Consider the following 20,305-nt stretch of genomic DNA (forward strand, 5'->3'; position numbering starts at 1 on the left):
CCTTTCCCTAATCCCTCTCAAGAAAAAAGAAAATTTCTTTTGGTAATGCAGCTGTTCTTAGTTTGAGAAACAAACTACGCCACTGGATGTTGCCTAGTGCTTACAGTATTAAGACTCAAAGATTTCCTGGTGCCAGAATAAAGGAGGAAAAGCAAGAAGAGATTTTTTTTTCCAGTGTACCATGAGACAAAAGCCTTTCATGCATGTTACACTGTTAAGTATCAATGCTACCTAATTAAAAATAAAGGTGATTGAAATACTGACCCATTTTCTTGAAATAGTTTGATTGAACTGAATAGACTTTAAGCTATGGACAAATCTATGTGACTTTCTTCAACTTCTGGACAGTCCAGAGACCTCAGCTGTGGGGAAGCGGGGCAGAAAGGCTGCAACTGCTTTGGAGTAAAGTTTGGAAACTTACAGGCGAGGATGCTAATGTCACCTCTTTTGTGGACAATGTTGCTGTTTTATTGAGAGTCAGAAAGAAATCAAATATGAACAGCTTCCAGAAAAAAGGGCTTACTTTTTTTTCCCTGATTATAGTAAAAATCCATGTTAATGACAAAGCTCTCAGTTGCTTTATCATGGGGACGGGATTTTGCACAGGTACAATGCACAAGTTTGTTATACGAACACGTGATGCACAACCAGAATTGTAAACTATGTAGTCAGTTTAGTAGAAAAAGCAGTGAGTAAGTGAACACTTCGTGTTACACTGGCAAATTACTCTCAGGTCATTGGTCAGCAGATTTGAATGGGATAGACTGTTGGAAAATGTTCTGACCGAACTGATCTGAGACCATCTGTCTTGCCTGGTGCTAGAAGTTTGTTTTAAAAATCAGGTTCAAAGTTCTTGGTTCTCCATTAGGTATCCTATACTTTTTAACAGATGAAAAAATGGTTATTATCATATTATTTATCTTTCATGCTCCCTATTACCATGGTACCTTGATCTTTACCATTGTTTTATTAAAAAAAGGGTCATAGTTACACGTGTTAAAATGATCCCTGTTCAGTGCATCACCTGCCCTAATTTTCTTGGAAGCATGCATTACTGTGCCTATTGCCTTTTGACAACATAATCTCAAGACCACAGCTAAGTCTGAGCCTTTGACTGTTGAGTTTCCCTTGGAAATTAGGGTTTTTGCAGTTCTATGTGATGTTCCGCTGTTGTTTATTCATTCTCATGCAGCAGGTTTGAAAATTTATGGGTTAATATAGGAAATATAGCTTTGTGGTCTTTGAAATGTGGATTTCTTCTTAATATCTGAAGTTTGTTCAGACATTTGTTTCCATAATGAAATCTGCAGAAACCTGACTTTCCCAGCAGAATCATTCAAATATTTTCTCTATACAGTTTTAATGGATTATCTTTGGAAGCAAATTAAAAACAAAACCCAGAACTTGCATCAGTGCTGTAATTTATTTTTCACATCGAAGTAATAAAAAAGTCTCAGTGAATAAGTATAGTTACATTTGATAATGATTCAGGGTTGGTTAGTAAACTGAAGGCAGCTGCTGCCTGCTGAGACACTGCATGCACAATCCACCTCCCAAGACCAGCTCTAGCTCACAGCCATTTTGCATGGAAGCAGCTCAAACTGGTTCACACAGCTATGGGAATCGTCCTTCCTAAAAATCCCACAGAACTGGGATAATTTGTATGAGTGAGACTCAGATTTTGGGAGCTTTCCACGGCCTGAGCTCTGCGATGCCTCTTAGGGAATTGGGATAGATCAGCCCTTACCAGGACCCTGAGGCACAGGCTCCTCTGCTCGTCTTCTTTAGCATGAAATCTCTACTCTCTCTTTTTGATCCTTTCTGATTGTCTTTTTTAAATTCCTAGGTTTAGCCAGAGTTCAGGTGGTTACTGCAGTTACAGTAGGGTGTACTGAGTCATCAGTAGAAAAATCTGCAGTACAGGGAACACTAAAATTTGGGGACAATGTAAAATTAATGCAATTAATATTAAAATGAAAAACCTTACAGGGGTCTACAGCATTGGTTGTGTTATTCATTGCATCTATTTTTTTTAAGAGCCTCCACTGTAAAAGGACATAAAGTGGCAAGAACTTCTGGACTGCAGAGCATGAAGGGTTTACAAGATTAAAGGACTTTTTTCCTTAGGACTTAGGTCCTCTTTCTTTAACAGGTAGTTTTCTTCTTTATAATACTTTTTATTTTACTGGCTGCTAAGAGAAGAGAAATATTTGAGTTGTGGCACACCAAAAAATTACCTTGGAAGAAGAGTTAACGTATGTAAAGGATGTGCAAATAGAAGCATTGGAAATTATGTAGATTCTTGCATTTGTGAACATGAATGCTCTTTCTTTTCTTTCCTTCATTCCTAATTTCATTTGCTCTGTAGATTTAATAGCTCTCTCAATCTCAGAAAAATGCAATGTACGAAGAGAGTATTCAACCTTTAGGGACTATCAAAGAAACGTAATGCCTAATACCTCACGCAAAGGCACCTCCATCTCCTGACAAGGTATCACCATGCAGAGTGGGAAAATAAGAGGAGAAATAATATGGAAGACACAAATTTCTGGCAGAACTCACCGAAGACAATCACATTTTGGCAAAGGTTAGAGTCTGGTTTGTTGTTTCACCAGCAGTTTGCAAGATCCAGTCCAGGCAGAGCGGGGTCCCTCCCTAAGTGAGAACAGCCTTCATCAAACCCCCTAGTTCTTAGGGATCCCTCTTATTCCTTGCCTATGGGTCCATGGAGGTCTACAAATAGCTGAGAGCACCCTGGACACCCAGTTTGGCTGCACCAGCTGAAAACAGTCATCAGATCACCTAAATGTGGGCCGAGGCTAATGCAAAGACCCTAGGAGTCCATCAGCTCCTCAACCAGCAGTGTGGAGCAGGCACAATAGAGGACCTGCCTCAGAGGACTTGGACTTCGTTACTTGTCAATAAGCTTTCAGACCCAGAATAATCAGGTGGAAATAGTGTGTTACCACTGAATAAACGCACAACGGGATAAATCAAAATGACATTCAACTTGTCCTGAAACAAGGTAGCTGAGGAGGAGAAGCATGATAAGGGTGTGTATGTGGGTAGAAAGAGATGGACCAGGGGAGAGTTTTAAAGGGGTCTCCTTGTAGAAAGCTGCATATGCAAGTTCAGGAAAAAAAAATCAAAGAAAAGATCCTCTGCTTGGTACCTGCTGCACCAGGGCCAACGACAAAGCCTGTGAGAATTGGCTTAAACTCTGTTGTTTAACTTCCCGAAGGCATTGAATGTTGAATGACGAGATCCGCTCTAGAGCGGACCATCAGAGCAGCAGGAAGCATTGCTACGGCTGCTCTAAGACATGTGTGATCTCAACACCTAGCCAGCAACTCCTGCACACTAGGCTGGGCCCAGAAGTGCCCATTATACTTTGTGCCCATCATAATACTTTGAAGTAAAACAACAAATGGGGGAGGGGAGGGAAGAATGGAATACAAGTTGCTCAAAACCTCTGCTTTTTGTTATTAGACATACTATATAGATAGTTTGTAAATGCTTTTTGGTAAAAGTGCTTAAGTATACTTTATCCTAACGTGCTGTGTGTTTTCTACTTTAATTTCATGCCTAAATCGATAGCTAATTACAATTTGACAAGAAAAAGAGATTGCAATGGATATGATCTACCTGCTCTGCTGTTACATTGTAATGTGGTTTGCTGGTTTTACAGTGTTTCCACAATTTGTCTGTACCATTTCCAGAGTCACTGTAAGAATCAGGAAATAAATTTCTGGCGTATAATTTCAACACCACGCAGAACTGTCACGGAAGCCCTTTGTCTGCGGCTGATGGAAGAGGGAAGGTTTTGATGTCAAATTGTTGACACTTATTTGTCCAGGATTTAAGCAGCTTCCATCTTGAGTCTTATGACCATATGCAAATTAGGGAAACTCTATCCAGGACTATGGTCATTTAGGCAATGATTATTAAAGCAATGTATCCTTGAAGAATCTGAGAGTACAATTGCCATCACAAATAACATCCGTGTCCTTCTCTAGGCCTATCGCGCAAACTCACATGCCCCCCCAAATACACACATATGAGAGAGGTTTTCTCCCCCACCCTGCAAACCTGTTAAGAAATGGACAACTGGATATGTAAAAAATTCTCTTCTTTGATTTTCGTGCTCACCAGTTATTAAAGGGTTACTTTTCAGAGCAGCACAAAAAAAGAAGAGCTGGTTGACCAAACATTTTTTTTCTTACAAAGAAGTGTCAACCCTGAGCTTGTAATTAAGAAGTTAAAATCTGTGATTTATATATATTTATATATATAAAAATAGATGATCATACTAAGACTAAAAAAGTGAAAGAAATTTCCATGTCAGTACTATATATTTATTTGTTCTGAAATTTTGTAGAAGTAATCCTTGTGACACTGAAATTAACTGATATGAAAGATGTGGTTAGGTGTGAAACACTCTATTGATCCAGTCGCTGCTAGTCCATTAGAGAATTGCCGTCTTGGTAGGATAATGAACATAGTAGCAGAAAGTCCTAATCGATGTCAGAACAGTGACAAAAGGAAAGAGATTATATCACAAGAGATTATTTTCTGTCCGGACCCTTGAGGGGAGATTTGTCAGGAGCGTTGTTTAGCATTACCACCATGGCTGATGGTGAGCTAAGTGGAAATCTGTGCCAATTGTATAACATGGATATATACTAAAAGAAGCTAGGTGAAATCGTGCTACTACTCAATTTTTTTACTGGGCATTAAGATTTAAATCCTAAACACCTGTAACATGATATTCTGAAGCTAGTGGAGTTACTATCATACTAAAAGATAAACTTATTTTTCAGCTTCTCTACCTTCATACCAATCTGATGTGGTTGGCAGATGGAGTGCAAGACATTCACCGTTGAGACGTATTTTTGTGTTGGAAAAAAAATCCAGACTTCCTCCCTATAGCAATGATCATTCTGATGACCTGAATCATGCTACAGAAGTTCCTAAAGGAAACCTGGCTGTCAGTGAAGAATGGTTGCATTTGTTTTGTTCCTTTCTTGTCTTTTTTTGTTTCGTTGATATTCTATTGAAATGCAGCAGCCTTGAGTCAGGCCGGATTCAGAAAGAAAATTGTTTTCATGGTTTCTTCCCCCCCTCTTTTTTTCTCGTTAGGGAAAAACACACACTGTAAGATCCTTTTTTACTTTTGCAGCATAAAAGGAAATGAAGCTCAGAAAGTCTCATGTAATAAAGGTTTGAGAAAGAATTCTCTCAAGAGTGGATATTATCTTCAGAGATATCTGAAAAAAGCAGGAAGCAGTTCAGTCTGGCACCTGGTACTCTTTGGGAAAACAAAAAAGGGAAGCAGGTTGCAGTACTGCTCTCTTCTTGTAGAAAACTGCAAGTGTTTGTGGCATGGTCCATTGTCTAAGAGTATAAGAAAAGAAGAAAGTTGACTGTTTCTGTAGCTAAAACACAGTTTCTCCCACCAGATCCAGGATTATCTCCACTGTCTCTGCAGTACGAGACTGATGAAGACGATGAGCAACGTCTGCAGTGACCAGCCAGGCCGTGTGGATGAAGCCTCCACCTCCCTCCTGTCGGAGTCGACCGGTGGTGCTTCGGTGGTGATGAAATCAAACTCGGTGGGACAGATGTCATCTGTACAGCCACTTCCACTGCCCGAGCCGCTGGTTTCATCACCTGGCACAAAGGAGCAAGAGAAACAGCATGAGGGCCATGGGTTACAGCGTTCGTCCCTTTTCTCCGTTACCGTTCCACCTGGCACCCCGGTGTGGAGGAACACCCTGGGGACAGGAAAGTGGTGGTGGTGCTAACTTTTGTTCAGTAAACCATCCAAATGAAAGCCCCTGTGATTTAATTAGGTGCTTAAATGCCCTTCTGAAGAAGGAATGGACTGTTGGCATTATGGAAGGCCCTCAGTGTCTTGATGCATTTGATACAGAGATAAGCAAGAAAAGAAAAAGAATATACAAATGGAATTTCGTGGGACAGAAAAAGGTGGTTTTTTTTTTTTTATGTTGCCAGCAGCACAGAGCAAAGGCGGCTGTTCCAATGGAACTGATTTATAAATGTGTTCCAAAAATATACTTATTTAATGATAGTTAATGGTTGCTTACTTGTATCCTGGAAGTTGACATCATTTCCGTTATATGCATTCTTCAGTTTGTTAGTCATGACACGTAAGGCCATGATTTGTTGTCGAATGAAGGTGTCTGGCCTTGTGATATCCACATCTACTTCTGGATTGTTGATCTGGTTGGTCAAACCATCGTTCATAATCTCAGGCAAGTATCTATATAGCAGGTTGAATGATTAGTTTCAAATGCAATAAGTTTCAGAAATAAAAGACTGTACAGTAAATGCTGTGCAAAGCAATTTGACACTGATAATGATTACTCAGTTCTTAAACAGCTCCAGGGAAACCATTTTAAAAATACGGTTTTTAATTTTACAGACTCTAAAGGCTCTGTTCAGTAGCTCAGCTGCATGGATAGCACAAGGGATTTAAGCTATCCAACCTCTTAACTCTCCGCGTACTCCCCAGCAAGTGCACTGGCTCTGTGAACTATGGAAGAGGTTCACCAGCCAGCAGTAAGTCACTGCATGTTCAGATCCTCTACTCATATGAACAGTTGCACACTAAATTAAGCATCTAACAGTGCATTCCTCTGGTTTTATTTCTTTCTGCTTAAAAATTATGAACTCCTTTGTAATATACAGCATATTTGTTGTTCTGAGATAGTTTAGAAGGCTATCTTGAGGCATTATGGCTCTCCTTGTTTAAAGGAAGCACTTAATTAATTTTCTTCTCCAGTTCTTCTTTGCATCCTTTTTCTGACCACTGTGAACAACATCTCCAGCCTATCTGACATCCAGGCCCATAAATGGTGTTGTGAGTTTACCAAACTCCAGTATTCTCTTTGATTTGGTCCTTTTCCCTTACAAATAAGCTCTACTAGCATCTCCCACGTGCTTTGGTATGGCATTTCCTATCCATTCACACATCTGAATTTTTTTATTCAGGCGCTTAGCTTATCATTTCTTGATTACTGCAGATTACTTCTCTGACCTTGGCAAATGCAGTCTTAGGCTGCTCACAGGCAGCACGTGTGCTTTTGCAGGTATCTCTCCCCTACAAAAGCTAGCCCACTCCTCCAACCATCCTATGGTAAAAGTCTTCACCATCTTTTGTTAATACACACACTTTGTCCCCTGCTGCTCTTTGTCTTCAGAAAACTGTCCTTACAGGCATCTGTAAAGCTACCTTTTGTCCTGCTTTGAATCTCTGTTAAAAATTATTGGTCTGTTTTACAGCTGGTAGGCTGATAAAGGGCTGGCATTATTTGTCCATGCTGGCATGGTATCCTAAGAAAACAGTGTATCACTGCTTCCTTCTCTCATCTGTCTTTATTTACCTGCTATCTTTGGATTTAGACTGCAAGGGACTTGGGGGCAGATCTACCCTTTGTTCATATTCTTTATCAGGATATGATCTATTTTGTAACTGGTTTGCATACCAGGCTATCCTACTGATGTTTGTGGGACTCCTTGTGTGGGTATGTGCTCAGCCAGTAATGACAGTCTAGCTTACTAATGGCAGACTTTCATGATGCCTGGTACTGAATATAGTATAAAAGTATTTTCCTTCACTCTCACGTGCGCCAGTTCAATTCTCTATCAATATTCAAACTGGGCATTGGTGCCAGTGTGACGTTCATATTGGTCTGGAAAAGTAATAGATCCCTTAAAGATATATGTGAAAGTAAGGGAGAAGAAAGGACTTTCTCTGCTGAAGTCATGGTTAAGGGAAAATAAGTTTTGTATTGCTTCTGGAGGTTCACAAAATGATGACTGCTTTGCTGCACCAGGGAAGAGTTTAGTCTCATCATAATAGGTCCTTGCTTTGCAAGATGAGACCCATTTGTCATCAGTGGCCTGTGAAAGCTTACATGAGAATAATCCTGGGGGAGTGTGAACATATAAGAACAAAACCTGACTGCCAAAAATACCCAGCCTCAAACTGCGTGTCCTGTTGTTTCACTAGTACCGTAACGAGAAACAACAATGCAGTAGGGATCCCGTCCAGGCTCCTGTGGTACAGGCTTAACTACGGTGAGAATACAGAGCCACCTCCCCTAGTACGGAGGACTGCAGACTGCAGTGTTATGAATCACCAAAGATAGAAATTGGAAATAATTCTGCAGAGCTGCCTGGAGGCAGCAGGATGGAGACCTTGGCATGCAGGGAAGCTCTGGGCTGCAAAGGAACAGCACGTCCATCTGTCACACGTCTCTACAAATGAAATGGCTGCTGTAGATAAATTACTCAGCCCAGAAGTAAATCAGCGATTTCAAGGTGTAGTTGATTAAAAAAAAGTAAGAATGTAAGAATTGCCCTACTGGCCCAGAGAGGATGTCCATCTTGCCCAGTATCTTGTCCATGACAATGGCCAGAGCTGTTAGCAGCTGGAAGTGATTTGAAATCGCTGAGCATTCATGTGGATTGCTTTCCTTGTTTATAAAGGGTTAGCCGCTCTTTATTGCAAGTCATCCATGAGAAGCTATGGCTAGCTCTGAACGGCAGTTCACAGGCTTTCTTTGACTGATTTATGTTTGATTTTGTCTTGTCTTATCGTCAATAATAAAAGAAGAATGTACTGACTTCTTAGTGAGCTTTTTATATGGAGACAATATGAGTTAGTTTGGAGATTTAAAGCAGTTAGAGAGTGCTCTGGTGTGTGATTTTTATTGAGGTTCATATTCTGCCCTGTGATCAGTGTGGATCTGATGTCCTTCTGAAGACCACCTAACGTTGAATGGGCCAGCCCATTCAGACGTAAGAAGTGATTAGTCAGACTGTCACACATCCCGCAGCATCTGCCTCAGGATCTGGTGTTCCTCAAAGCTTTCCTGGTGTGGAGAGGCTTAACCTCTCAGGAGAACAGTCCAGTGCACCTCACCTAGATGTGTAAGGGAGCCATACTGGATGTGGGTCACAAGAAGTCCATTACCTTATAATTGCCTGAAGGTTAGGTGGATACTTAAATTCCCAGGCGAATGTGCCTCTTGGCATTTAGGGCACAAGAGCAAAAGAATTAGGGAGGCTGAGGATTCATCTTCAGGATTATACAGATACCAAAACTTGTATGTCTAAATGCAGACGTCTGTGTATGAGCAGAGTCCCACTCTCGCCAGATCTATTCAACACAAGATCTAGTCAAAACTAGTCAGGAGTTTATTCGTCAGTGGAGCAGGGGCAGCTGTTGGAGTCCCACGTGCCTTTGGCCAAATGACTACTTCATTACATTTCATCTGCTGGGATTTAGTTGCACAGACAGACATCTGGTGCCATTTGAATTGTCTTGGTTATTCCTCCTCCTCTCGTTACTAGCCCTGAAAGGTGTGGCTTTCTGCATCATGTCTACAGGCTTGAGGGGGAGGTCTCAGACATCTGTCGCATCTAAAATTATATTAGGTGTCTTTCTTTAGGCAGCTGAATTGAGTCTTGAGTGCCACTTTAGCCACCAGGGCTTATGCTGCTTGGTGTCCTGCTGCCACTGCAGGAGGGTTTGAATATCCAGTAGGTCCAGTGTGTTATTGCCAGCTCCATGAAGGTGTCTTGACTATTTAGGCCATCTCACATAGCAGTAGATAAGTGGGTTTAGGCATGAAAAACTGCCTCATTGACTACACTGACAGGATATTGGGGCTTTCCTAAGGCACCTTAACACTGGTGATTTTTAAAATGCTCAAGCAGTTCTAGCCCAGCCTCTGGTCCAGATGGGAGGTAGTGTCCTATGCCATACTCACCTCAGACATGCCAGAGAGTCAAATGACACTACCCTCGCTTGGGCAACACAAATGACTCCTTACTGTCTCACCCACAGGCATCTGTGGATGAATTTACACGTCTGAATGTGAAGCTGAATTCTGCCCTCATTACTCAACTAATTCACCTGCTTCCTCAGGGTGGGGGGAAGGCAGAAAAACCTATACTGAATGTAAATATCTTTGAATTGTTTTCCTTTCTTTAAACAACTGGTACAGATATGGGAACACACCGCCCAAAGTGTTTCATGAGTGACAGCCTCTGAGAGGCAGCCTGGCACATGTTCTCACGAAAGCATTTTGATGTGTGTGGGGTAGGGTTAAGTCACACCGAACTGGAAGCCATGTCTTGGGACCACTTTTTGACAGAAGATTTGTTGCTGGCTGGGCAAAGTTGTTGAACACAGCTGCTTTTGCTGCAGTTCTGTAAGTGGAGACACCCCTGTGAATTTTAAGCTTTGCTGCTGCTTCTGCTCATCTTAATGATCTCTTTGTACGCCTGGCCATTACAAGAACTGTATGCCCATTATAAACGAAAAGAAGTGCCAACCTGAATCAGTGTCTGTTCTTTGCCTCCTCCTAGCAAAAAACAAAAAAAAAAAAATCAGCTTTCAGAGCCCTCTGAGTATAGAGAAGCTGAACAATACTGTTTGTTTTCTGCTGTTTGCTCCTTGCTCAGCTATGTCAGGATTTTAGTGTAATTTACATTGTTTTCTAAAATATTAATGCTTTCTGTTCCTCTTAGCCTTTCCACAGTTCTTGCTTGTCTCAGCAGACACAACAAAGATGTCTTTTGGCATATCATAGCCAAGTACCACAAAGCCTATTTAAAACCTTTTTTTTTTTTTTTTTTTAATATTCAGTTAATGTTTCAGGGTGTCTACTTCCTTTTCAAGTCTAAAAATGACTGATGAATCTTTCCGGTCATTTATATAAAGGCTGTAGCTATGGAAAAAAAAAAAAAACAAAACCACCAACAGAAAAAAGGAGGAATCTTCTGGTTTTTAAAAGACATCTATCTGCCTTAAAGGTCAGCGTTCTCCATATTTTGCTGCCGCAGCAGCTGCTTACAGTAGAACTGTACTGCATCCCACCTAGGCAGTACTGGAGTTTTTCCAGGTGCACAGAATTGTAGGCAATAGAGTACAAAATACAGCACAGGCTTACTCAGGCTGGGCTGGGGGTAGGCAGTCACATCTGGTCCAGAAAGATAAGTGCAGTGGAAAATTGGCTTGTTTGGCTAACTAGATCACCTCATCTGATTCTGTTTGCTCAGGAGGTAATCCCCATAGGATATTTTCAGTGTTTTTTTTTTTTTTTTCGCTCCATCTTGGAGAAAAGCTCAAGGAAATAGAAGGAAAGGGAGAAAATGGCTCATCTGCCAGCTTGTTGGAAGGAAGAAGATGAAAAAATAAACTAGAGCCATCAATTAAGAATAGGCAGTTTTTGCATTTACCAAGAAGTGATTTATTCACACTCTCACTAGTGGTGCTAAATGGTTATTTTTGCCTACCTCCAGGTAAAGGACATTCAACTCATTCTCAAGCCTTGCTGGTCAGCAATGAGCAACTTTCCCAGGGCAGGCACTGATCTGGTGAGTCCTTCTTCCCACCTGAATTTCACCAGGAATTAAAGGCTCTCTGCTGGGGAAGTAGGCACTCACCTACGTGTGGCAGAAGAAGATGATTTCAGGGCAGCTGAGACTCTATCCTGTGTTTGTTTTGGTGAAATACCTTGTAGTTTTGAGCTAGACATTGAAAATTGCAGTGTTCATTTTTCCTTTTATTCCTTACTTTTCTCATTTCCCCCCCCCCCTGTTTATACCTACTGTTTGTCTCATATAATTCTATTTCTTCTTCATTGTACTCAGAGGAGCCATAGCTTCCTCATGGAAAGGAACACAGTTCTCATCTCTTTCGTAGATGACAGCCTTCCAGAGCTAAGACATATTAGTAGGTCTACAGTCCTGGTGATCACAAGCACCAGGATGATAGCATGTGAGCACAATGTCTCACATGGGTTGCATGAAACGAGTTGGCTGAGTTGGTTGGAGCAATTCAAGGTTCTTCCCCTGACCATCAGAGTGGTTGCAGATTTGGTTACTGTTCTCATTTCAGTAAAAGCCACTTATTCAAGGGCTAATACCTGGGATTTGGTTTAACTCCTAAAGCCTGAATTCCATCATTCCTGGGATAATTCCTTAATTTCTGGAAAATATGTATTAGTGAAGAGATTATAAGCTGTTGTTAAGAATTTATCTGCATACATGAGAAAAGCTATACTTTTAAAGTTTGGTCTTAATGATGTTTTTAGATCCTAAATATCTTTAAAAATGTCTTTGTGCATCTGGAAGAAGACATTTGTTCTTTAAACATAAAATTATGTTCAAGATATGATGGAGAAGTCCTGTTGGGCACCTCTCTAAAAGACACTTTGTCTGAAGTAGTGATTTTTTTTTTTTAATATGGATTTTTCAAAAAAAGAGATTCATCCACCTAAAAAATGTTTTCATATTTCCACAGCACTTGGTTTCTATCTGATGTGACCTGATTAAAATCATTCTTTGTACAGGATCAGCAACGAGCCAAGTGCACCCTTCCAGAACACCAAATGGATGACTCTGTTACCCCATGATTATTCGCAAATTGACGACCTTCATTTGGCAACCTGGTGTCACTGTAAATTAATCATGGTAGCAAAGTGATGTCTGGGGACTGTAATAACCACAAGTGACCTTGGTGTAATGCCTCTCTCAGGAGAAAGCCTCATTTTCTGTGATCTCAGGTTTGTAATTCTTTTGGCCTGTAAAAGCAGCATCAAGAGGTGACGTGTAAAATGAAACATGAGGCACAATGTCTATCTGGCAAATAAAAGTTTCTAATTCTTTATACCACCACAGGATCTGATCAAAACCCAACAACAATCTCCTTTCCCAACAACAGCCAACACCATGTTGTCTTCTTACTTGTAGTATTAGTGTCTAGCAAAACAGGAAGTGGCTAAATTTCCTTTTTTTTCTATCATGAGCTGTTGCCATATTCTCTGGAATTCAAAATGCAACTCTTCATATAGCAGAGGGGTGCTTATGATGGGTGACACAGTGAACACAAATATGTATACATGCATATTGGCCAGATTTTGCCACCCTTGTTCTTGCAAACTAGCATTTGATATCAGATACTAATCAGTATGATCAAGGAAAAATTTATATTTTTTCCTTATGCTGCAGTAAATGTCCTTGTTCTCTGGTCAGGATGAGATTTTTCCATCTACAGCTAGTTATTTTCAATATTATTTTCAATATTATTTCATATACAGGCCATGGCATTCTATGGTATCTCTCTGATTTATTACTATTCTCTCCACCTGAAGCATTTATTGAATTCTGTTATTAAGACTATGACTATACATTTCCTCTGTGAATGGATATGAAACAGAAACTGGACAGAGGAGCAGTGGTTGGGCCTGCTGAGACTGTATTTTCAGGTGATGCTTTGAAGCTGTGATTCCACATCCAGTGAAATGTCTGTGTTAAATTAATCAAGGAGTTTATGAGCACAGGATAGTTTTTCTCAGTGGTTCCAAACATGAATCTCAGATGGCATCATGAAAATAACCAGGCTTCTTATAAGATAAAAACTTCAGAAGGAGGGTGAAAAACTACATGTGTACGTAAAATGCACCTCCGTAGCTCCCAACAAATGTGGAAGTTGTGCCAGACCCCTCAGTGCAGGAGCAGAAGAGAGCTGAAACGTATCGGCCAGACGTGGTACAAACACTAGCGTTGGTCATGGAAACCAGGAGAGATATTAGCAGGTTTGACTGCTCTTTTACAGAAAGAGTAGCATATATCTCTTATTAATCCATGCATCCTGATGTGACGCATGGCATCCGGCTGGGAGGCCTGGAAACTCCATTTAACTGCTGCAGCACACCGGCCTGGGGTCATATCTTACAAAGCCCATTGACAAGAAGAGATATAATAGAGGAAGATAAAAGCATGTTTTTATTTCTCTCTTCACACTGTTCCTTTGTGACGAGTCCCGTCTAGCTGTCTTTCTCAGAGTCCCCAGGGGCTTTCTCTGGATCTGGGACTTAGGAACTGAGCAGTGACTCGTGCTTTTTGGTTCATGTGCGTCTCAAAGTGGGTTGAACGGGCTAGCAGCATCCCAAACAGCCCTCTGCTCTCCTCTGTAAAATGAATTGTTTTGATCATTATGTAGTAAGGCTGGGAAAAAGGGCATGCGTTCAGTGCAAAACCTCCCCGTGTAAAGTGTGCTCCTTATAAAAATGGTTAGATGATGGGGTGGGTGCAATCTATCTATGTATCTGTCCATCCACCCATCCATCCATCCATCCATGCAAAATGGCATTTAACAGGTTTGTAAGTTTTTTCCTATGTCTTATTTTCACTGAGTTTTTATATTTTATGTGTTTGTCTCACTGGTTTTTCCCCCTTGTTTGCTTTTTTTGTTTGGTTTTTGTTTGTTTGTTTGTTATTGGCTCATTTTTGTATTCTGGCTTCATATGTATCATCAGGTAAAAGGAAAATAAAGATTCCAGTCCCTGAGTGCCAGAAGGTATCACTGCTCTCCAGATTCAGCACTCAACAGACACTCAAACCTCTCCACTCGTCCTGTCTCCCCAAAAGCACAGGCTACCGCTGCAGACCTGAAACCTGACTGCCCCCAGCGTGGTCCTTGAGGCAATTCCTCCCTCTCTCAGCAGGGATAATCAGAGCCTCTCCTCCGTCAGCTGATGAATCCACGCTGGGACCTTTGGAGGCACCTGCTCATCTGCCAGCTCCAGCCCTGCCACAGCCAGAGCCAAGCAAACTTCAAAATTAAAACTCATGGAAAACTCATCACAAACAAGGGCAGATGACCATAGCATCTCTGATGAAGTAACATAAGGTCAAACCTTCTACAGAGGATAAGTAGGAGTGTTACATTTATTCTCTGCTGGCTATTTTTCTTTTCTTTTTTTTCTTTTCCCCCCAGCAAATGGCCCTAAGCTTTGCCAGCCAACACCACATAGAGCCGAAATTCCAATTTCTGTTTCATCCCAGTATGATATCCCAAGAGTGCAATTGCTTCACAAGCTGTCAGTCCCAACACAGGGATGCTAAATGGAGCTAAAGAGCTCTTTGAAATCTCAGTATAAATTATCCTTCTGGAGCTGAACCAATGAACATTTTCTGTGTTCACATGCTGACACGCTGTGCGCGTTTACCCCGACTCATGCTCTGGCTTTAATGGCACCTTGACAATAAGTAATCTCAGCTACAAGCTGTACGTGGACAATTACTCGTTCTCCCTATTTCTGTTTCACTCTCATAAACAGTTTTGTGAAATACCCTCAGCTTTGTGATTGCTTCAGGACAGATGGGGATTTGGACCGAGTGCGGTGGAGAGGGGTCCACCTCACCTCGCCTTGGTGTGGCCGTTCCAGCAGTCCTCCTCGATTGACGGACCGGCTGTCACTCGCTCATCCTTGCAGATTGTGTAGGGTAATGTTGACCAGAACTTTTTAGAGAGCTTTAGCTTTTCTTTAATGTCTGTTACCTGATTAAGAGACAATGAGAGGGAAAACAGGTTAAAAACATCAACCATGCTAACTATCGTGTTAAATAATAGGTTGTTTAATTCCGTAATGGTGATGACGGTGAAGGTTAAAAGGGCTGAAGGTGCTAAAACTTAAATTCCTCTGTTTATGAGCAAAGCACTCAGCATTTGGCTTTGAAGAGTACAAATAATCAAAGTCACCTTTTTCAACAGGCGAGAGGTTAATAAAAGCGTGTTACACCTTGCTCTTTCTAGTCTCCATTTGTCTAAGGTTTTCTAAATATACATCTTTCTAAGAATTAATATGCCTCACAGTCTGCTGAATGTAAATTCAGTTAAACAGTGTACATCAGATAAAATGCCTCACCCACCAACTTGGTCATGCTTTAGGTAAATATTGTATTTAGAGCTACATGTGCAGGTTCTAAAAAAATTATGCAGTGCAGAGCTGATGTTGAACTGATTTAAGATACACAGGCTGAATACATTGCAGTACATCTGGATCTCAGTAACAGCGAGAAGTTTGTGTATATACATGCATGCAGAGACATCTTTGCTGTTAGGTGTAGATAAATATCTGTAGCTGGATACAGACTTCACATTCAAGAAATGTTGGGACAGTATCAATACAGTTTCTTTATGTTATAAACTCCTTGAACAATAATCTAATTTGGCATGATTCAGGCAGCAAGCAGGAGCAAACTGAATTTCCAGCAACAACTTAATAAATAAATGTTCTGGCTAAAATGTTATCAGTTCTTGTTTTGCGTTTGGTTTACTAGAGCGGAAAAATCTACAAGAATAGATAGAAAACACAACAAAGGACAGACTACAAAGGATGAATGGTGCCACTGTTGTTCTTATGGAAACAGATGCATTTCACATTAAGTTGTAATAGGATTTAGGGGAGCTTGTTGAATAGGTTTCAAAGGAAATCGCCGAGCTTTATTCTTTAAAAAAACCCAAGAAATAAAAGCTCTCCATTCTTCCATTCAGTTTTGAGATTGGCTTTTAGGTTGTTGAGGTACAATATTGTACTTGGCTATTTATCTCTTTTATCTTTTGTTCTGAAGACATGATAGCTCTCTGAGCAAATGGCCCATGCTGCTTTGCCGTGCTTAAACTCTGTGGAATGTCACTTTATAAGCCAGGAGATAGAAACAGCCAAGGATGTTATTTCAGAAGCACCATCCGCATTTTCATCCGTAAGAAATAAATAGGACAGTATTTGGCTGCATGAGCTGTTGACAGTGTTTCTTGCCATGACAGACACCTTATAAATCTCCTCCACGCCCCTTGCCAAGCCCTAGTTGCTTTGTTTTCATATGAGATACTAGCACCATTTGCAAGCCTTTCAAGTCTCAACAGGGGAGCCCTGTCAAGCCAAAAATTATATTCCGGTTTACAGACCGTGGGCGAGCCTTCAGCAGCAGTGGGGATGGTCTGCGGACGCCTGCCCTTTCTCATGTCTTTGGCCCATGGGACCAGGGTCTTTGGTGGACAGCAGCCCCTCTTCTTCTCCTTCCACCCATGCTGAGGGTAAAAACCCCAGGGTCCCCACTGGTACAGCCAACCACCACAAGCAACTCGGTTAAACTGCCCAGTGTTCATGGAGAGGTGTGTAAACTCCTCTTAGGCCACAGTGCAGTAAGTCAGATAGAGAAATCCTATAGAAAATGTGGGGAAAAGAGTTTGTAGGGAGGAGGGTCCATTCATATAAGCTTGGGGAACATGAGAGCCGAGGGGATAGGTTTTCTGATTTATTGTCTGTGCCTGGATAACTACACAAGCAATCTGATTGATATCGGTGGTGAGTAATTAGTTTTCAGAGCAGTAACTTTGTCACTATCTGGAAGTTATTTTAAGCTATTCAAAACTCAGATGTTTAGAGTTATATTCAGTTTTCTACCGTAATCACATTAGAGCTGGTGCTCTAGGACTGCAGACTTCTGTTTTAAACCACAGGTGGGAGTCAACACCCGTTGGAAAGTGATTTCCTCCCCGGCCTTTGTAAGGGCTGTAATTTGGAGTACAAACCTTGAATTTTCATAGAAGTCAGCAAAAGAATCGAGAGAGGTTCTCGCAGCTCACATGTTGCACAGGCTCTCCAGATACTCCCTGAAAATCAAAACGAGGACTCGCATTCCCCAGTCACTTCTGAAGATATTAAATGATGTTTACATACTCTATATGTGTACTGAATATAGACAACTAATTATTAAATTTCCTAACAATAAAGATTATTTTTTTTTTTTCAGAAGTGCATCTGGTGAAGTAAGATGGCCTTACTCTGCCCAGGATTGTTGGTAAATGACAGATAATTAAATCTCACAGACATCCCCCTGAGGTGTCATTCCCATTTTAGAACCTGGGGGAAGGGAGACATTTACATGACTCACAAAAAGCAGCAATAGCAAAAATGACTACAGCTTAGGGACAGGTTACCATTTGCAGCCCTCTCTAGATGCCTCCAATTCAGGTGCATTTTAACACTTTTTATCCCTCTCAGATATTTCCCTTCACAGCTGTCCTCCCCTCCCCATTGCATTATTTCACCGCTGAGCTTTAAACAATTTGTGGACTCAGCCTGCGAAGTCTTGCTTTTTCCTGCTGTGTGACCGGACCTCTGTTAACCCTCTCAGCTTTTGGCAGTGGAGTTTACACATCTACCTAAACAGTTCCTTGAGCCTCACCCTGAAACTGGTTTTCTGGAAGTGCAGTGTGGTTTCTGATGGCCTTGGAAGAGGAATTACAAGCACTGATTGATTCACCTCCTCTTTCAGAGGAGCAGCCTGATGGCCGCGTTCACTTCTGCACGATGAACCTTTGGGCAGGCATCGACTTTTAATCTAACTTTAAATGCAGAATAGAATTAGGTGATGGAATGCCTGCTATGATATGTAAAACTTTTGCCTGTGGGTTTCGGTGGCTTCAATTCTGGGATCTCCTCAAGCATGACGGCAGAAAGTCTCTTATTAGTCCCCATGGTTACGCACGTTCCACCATACATCGTTTTGATCACCACCAGCATTTAAAAAATATGTAACAGATGTACAGTCTCTTGAAAACAAGATAAAAACCACTAAGGATTCAGTTAGCATTGCTTGCTTGTGATTTACGAAGTCAGACCACTGCATCCCCCTAGTGACCTGTGGCCTTGTAAATGATTCCTTGGTATTTCCTATTCTTTGAATTAAAGATTAACCTTCAAGCTCGGTTAGACTTCTGTGGAACATTCCAACATTGAAACACAAGATGTATGTAATTTTGATATTTTACATATTTCCTTTCCACTTTCTCTAGCAGAGATTTATTCAGATTAAGACAGCTGGATCTCTTTGGCTGTAGTTATTGTGACTTGCCCTAGCTATCTTCCTGATGTAGCCCTGATATTATATTGAACTACTTTTGTTCAGCTTCTTTGAAGGTACTAAATATGTTTTGAATTGCAATACTTTCTCTCTATAGCAAGAGCCATGCACAGAGTTACATTTTCAATTTATTGGGGGATATATAGAAATGAATATTAAAATAGCCTGGCCTTCATCTATAATTGCTAACAGAAGAAAGGCGTTACTGTGTAGGTGAGAAAAGTTAAATATTTGCATCATTTCCAAAAAGAAATTAATATCCAGAGTTATGGAAATGGTGTAGTTACATGTCCTGCATTGAGAAACACAGTTCATTTCTTATTTCTGCCACTGACTTCTTGTGTGACCAGGCAGTGACGTATGTCATGCCATTCCCCAGCAGGACTTGGAACAGCACCCATGAGCTCAGTTCCAGTCCTAGCAGCATGGGCTCAGTTCTAAGCAGGTAAATAAAGCTGATCAACATTTCTGTCTTCTTTACTCACCTTGTACTCCCAAGTAATGAGGTGAGCTAAAAAGCAAGTCCATCATTTTAGCAGGAATCAGACCTTAGCATTCCTTCTTTTAATTCAGGACATCTGAATAAATTGAAAGACTCACCAGGAAAATTCAAAAATCATTGAAGATACCATGCAGAACTAAAAGTGAGATGACTACGTTTTATAAGGCATGAAAGATCAAAAAAAGACACTTGTTTGTGAAGTGGGTAGCTAATTGCCCATGGAATCCACTTTGTCTTAATTTCTGATGGAAACGTAATTCTCTGGTGGTGGGATAATGTGTGCCCAGAAGCAGTGGGGGCTAAAAAGCAAATTTTAAAGGTGGGCACCTTAAAATAATTTTTAAAAAGTAAATTCCCTTTTTTCATCCTCCTCCTGGCAAGTCCATCTCATAGTCTTTCCAGATTTATCATCCCCACCAATATAATTCCTGCTCTTGCAGATAGAGGAATATCAGAAGATGCCAAAATAGTGCTCAAAGATGGTGGAATGCATCCAAAACTGACCCAGGTTCAATGCAATAAATGAAATAAAATAATATGGAGCCTAGCTTGTGTTAAGAAGAAATGGTTCTCATTACCCTTCTTTTCTTCTTCCTGTTGTTTTTGCATTTTTTTTTTATTTATTCTGCAATTTAGGAAGATTTTCCCTTTGAAATGCAAGCACAATATTCAGCCTGCCTTTCTGTCAATACCTTCTTCCTGGGGATGCTCGGAAACATCTCAATGCAAAATCTCATTGAGAGGTAAGCCTTTATGCCCTGGAAAAATGTACGAATGTTTCTGGCTGCTCACTGGACGTTACTTCTCTGGTGTCCCAGGGTGCCACTCTGGATGACGTACCGTGGGTGGGTATGTGGCAGCGTAGCCACTTGGAAGGTGTTTCAAGTGGATGCTTGTGACGAGGTGCTGTAATTTCAGGGACTTCAGGCCAGGTATGTAAAGTGTATCCTACCGGTGTGCGGCACCAATAGAGCAGCTGCAGAGAGCAAGTAGAAAGAGGCCTGGGGTTTTGTCTGATAGAAAAGACATGAAACGTTCGTGTCTGTGTAA

General features: G+C 41.0%; 1 protein-coding gene across 2 annotated transcripts in view; it reads right to left on the reverse strand.

Annotated features, from left to right (window-relative positions):
• Window positions 1-3,071: 3,071 nt before the first annotated feature.
• Window positions 3,072-20,305, reverse strand: part of GPC6 (glypican 6) — a 796,186-nt gene continuing 778,952 nt past the window's right edge. Inside the window, exons 7-9 of one of the 2 annotated variants that reach the window (XM_054813009.1) lie at window positions 15,246-15,382; window positions 6,108-6,283; window positions 3,072-5,670 (exon numbers count right to left, since the gene is read on the reverse strand). In XM_054813009.1, coding sequence (XP_054668984.1) covers window positions 5,468-5,670; window positions 6,108-6,283; window positions 15,246-15,382 — 516 coding nt within the window. In that variant the 3' untranslated portion in view covers window positions 3,072-5,467. The remainder of the gene's footprint in view (window positions 5,671-6,107; window positions 6,284-15,245; window positions 15,383-20,305) is intronic. The other variant, XM_054813008.1, reaches the window with a different exon arrangement.

This window comes from Grus americana, chromosome 1, assembly GCF_028858705.1.
Source record: "Grus americana isolate bGruAme1 chromosome 1, bGruAme1.mat, whole genome shotgun sequence".
Classification (NCBI taxonomy): Eukaryota; Metazoa; Chordata; class Aves; order Gruiformes; family Gruidae; genus Grus; species Grus americana.